The sequence below is a fragment of the Alosa sapidissima genome, chromosome 3 (assembly GCF_018492685.1).
Source record: "Alosa sapidissima isolate fAloSap1 chromosome 3, fAloSap1.pri, whole genome shotgun sequence".
NCBI lineage: Eukaryota > Metazoa > Chordata > Actinopteri > Clupeiformes > Clupeidae > Alosa > Alosa sapidissima.
In genome coordinates this window covers 37,662,443-37,667,827 of record NC_055959.1, presented here as the reverse complement: position 1 = coordinate 37,667,827, position 5,385 = coordinate 37,662,443, and the positions used below count along the sequence as shown (strand labels likewise).

Here is a 5,385-nt window from a genome sequence, read left to right as displayed (position 1 = left end):
GGGCCAGATCCAGCCCAGTCGTGGCGTGGATCCGGCTCAGCCGCGGCGTGGATCCGGCCCTGAATCCTCCAATCAGTTGGGATGTGATAATGCATCTGACTAACACTCCAAGCTCTGAGAGCACTTAGCATGAGTTGGCAGTTCAGAGCCATTATTCTGCACCGTGTACTGGCTGCTGGCTTGATTACTGGTTTCGGTGTGTGTTATGCTGTGTGTGGGGGTGTGTGTTTAACACTCATGCCTTTAATGATGGGCAGGTGGGAAGTAAGGCCTCCTGCCCTGTCAAAACAATAAGAGCATCTAGTTTTCATCAATATGTGAAATAACACTATCCACCTCTGTGTCTGATGAAAAGGCTGTTGAGTGTGTGTGTGTGTGTGTACAGTATGTGTCCATGTATGTGTGTATTCATAAGCATGTATGTGTGTGCATGAGTGTGTGTGTGTGTATGTGAGGGATGGATACGGTGTGTGTGTGTGTGTGTGCATAAGAGTGTGTGTGAGTGTGTGTTTGTGTGCCCACCGGTGTGCGACAGGACGCTGAGTGAGTTTGTGTGTGAGCATGGCGGGTGTAATGATTAATGCATCATGGCTGATCTGCTTTGGCAGGTCTGCATAATAAACTGCTCTGGCTTGTTGCTCTTTGTTCAGTCTACTTCACCCTCCGTCTGGCAGAGGGGACGCCACGCGTGGGCAACGCACTCAAAGAAGAACGTGTGTGTGTGTGTGTGTGTGTGTGTGTGTGTGTGTCTCACTTCCTGCATCATCATTCAGCTGGATTGCAATAGCATTCTCTGTGTGGGTTTTCAACTCACTCAAAAAAGAATGTGTTCACATGGTGTGTGTATGTGTGTGTATGTGTCTGTATGTGTGTGTGTATGTGTGTGTGTGTGTGTGTGTATGTGTGTGTGTATGTGTCTGTATGTGTGTGTGTATATGTGTGTGTGTATGTGTCTGTATGTGTGTGTGTGTGGGGGCCTCATTTCTTCAGTGTCATCATTCATCTTGTCCATCTCTCACTCTGTCTCCCACAGGTGTTCCACGTCTTGAAGAGTTTGAGTTGAGTTCTTCACCCCAGACTCCCCTCCTGCCCCCAGGTGACCTGTCCCCCCCCCCCCCCCCCCCCCCACTCCTGCGTCTAATGAGCATGCCCAGTGTGCGTTGGGCATGCCTGAGGTGTCCGGTTGGTGCCGGTTGTTGCCGGCATGGCTCCTGCTCCCCAGTCTGGTCCTGATGGCCGTGTGCTCGCCGCACGCCGCCACCGTTGCCGCGGGAACCGCCTGCGCGCCGCGCTGCTACTGCTCGGAGGCCGAGGGCAAGACAGTGCGCTGCAGCCACCTGCGTCTAACCCGCGTGCCGCCCGGGATCCCCAACGACACGCGCCGCCTCTACCTGGACTACAACCAGCTGGCCTCGCTGCCCACCGACGCCTTCCTGGGGCTGCCCCTGCTGGCCGAGCTGGACCTGTCCCACAACGAGCTCGCTGTGCTCGAGCCCGGCGCCTTCCGGGGACTCGCGTCCTCCCTCAAGTTCCTGGACCTGTCGTCCAACAGGCTGGCCACGCTGAACCCGGAGGCGTTCGAGGGCCTGACGGCGCGGTCCAACCTGACGGGGAACCCGTGGCACTGTGACTGCGCCCTGCAGAGCACCCTGCCGCAGCTCGACCTGGAGCCCGTCTCCCTGACGGGCATTGTGTGCCACACGGCCGACCCGGCCGAGTCTGGCGCCGAGGGCCAGTCGCTGCTGCTGACCAAGGAGCTGGACCTGTGCGTGGTGCTGAAGAAGACCACTGACGTAGCCATGCTGGTCACCATGTTCGGCTGGTTCGCCATGGTCATCTCCTACCTGGTCTACTACGTGCGCGCCAACCAGGAGGACGCCCGGCGGCACCTGGAGTACCTCAAGTCGCTGCCCAGCCGCCAGGGCAAGTCTGAGGAGTCGTCCACCATCAGCACGGTGGTGTGAGCAAGCCGCACAGCGCAGTACAGCCGGACGCAGAAAGACACACACACACACACACACATGCAGCAGGCAAGCAGGCAAACAGGAAACAGGAAGTGCAGGTTGACATACGCAGATGGGCAGACCCCCTTCTGTTGGTGTGTGTACAGAGCTGGGCTGTAGATGGGTCACAAAGCAGAGAGCAGACCAACCCCAGGCTGCCTCCACAGACAGCACTGGTCAGCTGAGCTGATCTACCCCGGGGGGGGTCAGGGAGTTACAAGAACCTAACCAGAGGGCCCAGACGGGCCGGACCAGAGGGCTCAGACGGGCCGGACCAGAGCAGGGAACAACCTCTGACCCCTGACCTCTGACCCTGTGGGTGAGGGGACAGTGAGGGGAGGTCTGACCATAGGAGGGCATTGGGTGGATGGAGGAAGGCTGTAGAATGCACAGGGCTGTAAGGGGCTACAGAAGACAGGAGGCAGTTGAATGCAGAGGGCTGTAGAATGCTGAGGGCAGTAGAATGCAGAGGGCTGTAGGGAGGCTGTAGAACAGAGAGGACTATATGTAGAGGGCTATAATGCAGAGGGCAGTACAATGCAGAGGGCAGTAGAATGCAGAGAGCTATATAACACAGAGGGCAGTAGAATGCAGAAGGCTATATAACGCAGAGGGCAGTACTGAGGGCAGTAGAATGCAGAAGGCTATATAACACAGAGGGCAGTAGAATGCAGAGAGCTATATAACACGGTGGGCTGTATAACACAGAGGACAGTAGAACGCAGTGGACAGTAGAATGCAGAACAATCGCTTGGAATGCCAGGAGATGCAGTAGCCAGTTGGTAATGTAGCTAGTGGTAAGGTGTAAATGGATATGTACTGGTAAGCTGTAAATGGATATACAGTGGTAAGCTGAAAGAGGTAGTGCTCAGTCAGCATAGGACACAGTGAAAAAGAAGGTTGCAAGAATAGTATAGTATAGCATAACATAGCATAGCATAGCATAGCATAGCATAGCATAGTATAGTATAGCATAGTATAGTACAGTATAGCATAGCATAGCATAGTACAGTACAGTATAGCATTGTATAGCATAGCATAGCATAGTATAGCATAGCATAGTACAGTACAGTACAGTATAGCATAGCATAGTATAGTACAGTATAGCATATTATAGTACAGTATAGCATAGCATAGCATATTATAGTATAATATAGCATAGTATAGCATAGCATAGTATAGCATAGCATAGCACAGCATAGCATATTATAGTACAGTATATCATAGTATAGTATAGCATAGCATAGCATATTATAGTACAGTATAGCATAGTAGTATAGCAGCTATGAGATGCAGAGTTTAAATGCTGTAGGCTGAGAGAGCAGTTGCCAGTTGTGTGTGAACTGCCCAGTAATTATGACGACTGTGAGACACAGGAGTGGTTAGTATGAACGGTCCGGTGTCAGACACAGGAGTGGTTAGTGTTGTCTGCGGCTGTCAGGGAGAGGAGGAGGAAATCGGCCGGCAATCTAATCTAATGGAGATGAATAATTGATCTGGGAGTGGCCCCGTTTCTCCTCCACAGCAGGCAGAGTGACCGGCCTGCCTACTTAAAGAGGAGAGGAAGGAGAGAGGGGGATAGAGAAGAAAGGAACAGGAAGGATGTAGAGAGAGGTGAAAGAGAAGAAAGGAACAGGAAGGAGGTAGAGAGAGGTGAAAGACAGATAGAGCTGGAGAGTGTGACAGGGAGAAAGAGGAAGGAAGAGGCAGACAGAATGGGAGGACAATGAGCGTGAACATGGAGGGCTTTTTGACCCTGGTCAGCTGAGTTGCTTTACTCAGAGTGAAAGGTGGGCTTTTACCCCCTGAACCATAGTCATATGTTTTAGAGGACATGCACACACACACACACACACTCTCTCTCTCTCTCTATCACACAAACACACTCTCAGACACACACACACACACACCCCAGGGACATTTCCTATTTTCCAGGGACATGATTCAGAAGTTCCAGTACCTGCCTCTGCCTCTGCTGTTGGTTCAGACTCGACTCCCCTCATTATATTAAACAGCCAGCTTCCTGGACAACGAGGTGACTACGGGGTCACCCAATCTCAATCTCAATCTCAGTTTGTACCTCAGAATATTCCTCTCTGTTCCTCTTTACTTCTTTTGCTAATGTCAAACAAATGTCAGAGTTGGACGATGGGGATTGAGTGTGTTTAGCCAAAGTTGTTGTGTGCGCAGTTGTGTTTGAGGTTCCTGTCGTAAGAGGCAGACGGCTGGATGAAAACTCTTAGAGCAGACGATTGCTGATCAAATTTAGTTTACAGAACACACACAGGTAGCATATGTTAACATAACACAAACAAGGACACATATGTTAGCATAACACCTCTAGTAAACATGCAGTAAACATAGCATTACAGTCAGTATTTGCGAGAGGTCTCTACTCCCCTTATATTCTCTGATTCTCTGGGCCGTACCAGCGCCAGGTCCGTTTCAGTGAGTTTCTGTCCGGTTCGTGCAAAGCAAGTCATGTCGTTATTCCTGAAACTCTTTGACACCAGGCCAGCACTCTCATTCATCTAAAGTGCAATGTGCAGACGGTTGGCACAACGTGGGTATGGCTGTCCAGCCGACAGATCAGGAGCCGATGCCTTGTTTAAAGAAGCGTTGGCAGGTCTAACAGAATGTGATCTACTAGCAGCTGAAGGTGCAGGCTGTGGTTGCGATCCCAGACATTATTAATCAAATTCAGCATATTGCTCCTCATAGCAATCTAGCTGACTGGCCAGTGTGTTTAATCAAACTATGTTTAACTCATAACTTGTACTATGTTCGTACTCATTCTGGGCCCAAAACAAACATAGCGTTTTGGCCAGAGTGGAAAACGACCAAAGCCGGTCATCACAGTGTTTCAGGAGCACGGAAGCGAAGGGTGTAGTTTGACTGTCTGTTGAGGTCAAATTTCAACGACCTTTCGCAAAATGGAAACCCAAAACCACAGGCTGCATCTTTAACTTCCAGTCTTATTTAACTGTCAGTGATCAAGTCATTTTTAAAAGGTGCTTCCTAAAAGACTGTCAGATGCATTTTACCAACTGAAAATAAAATACAGTGAAAACAACATCCAACAGAGTTTGATATTTTATCCATGATTGTGTGTCAGGCGCGTAGCAAGCGTGGGGGATGTGGGTGTTATAGACCCCTTCGCAACGGTGGTGAAAACATAAACATTCGGGTGGGCGTGACGTGACTGGAGGCAGAAACAATCGTTTGGATAGTGAGGCGGCTATTTGAATAGTAGCCTACTAGTGAGGCGGCTAAAATCAGACAGTAATCTAAAATCTTTGCTAAAATGTGTAACGATATAACACAATACGTACATACACTCAGTGTACGTGATCGGGAGGATTATTTGAAAAAACTAAGGCTA

At 50.2% G+C, this 5,385-nt stretch overlaps 1 protein-coding gene across 1 annotated transcript; it reads left to right on the top strand.

Annotated features, from left to right (window-relative positions):
• The first annotated feature begins 1,127 nt into the window (after positions 1–1,127).
• Positions 1,128–2,979, top strand: lrrc3ca (leucine rich repeat containing 3Ca). Its single transcript, XM_042086278.1, has 2 exons — positions 1,128–2,478; positions 2,530–2,979. The coding sequence occupies exon 1, from the start codon at positions 1,167–1,169 to the stop codon at positions 1,962–1,964; it is 798 nt and encodes a 265-aa protein (XP_041942212.1). The 5' UTR covers positions 1,128–1,166; the 3' UTR covers positions 1,965–2,478; positions 2,530–2,979.
• Positions 2,980–5,385: the final 2,406 nt, after the last annotated feature.

Bases quoted from the DNA above. Each gene is read 5' to 3' on its own strand.
- lrrc3ca (XM_042086278.1), top strand. From the start codon at position 1,167: ATGCCTGAGGTGTCCGGTTGGTGCCGGTTGTTGCCGGCATGGCTCCTG.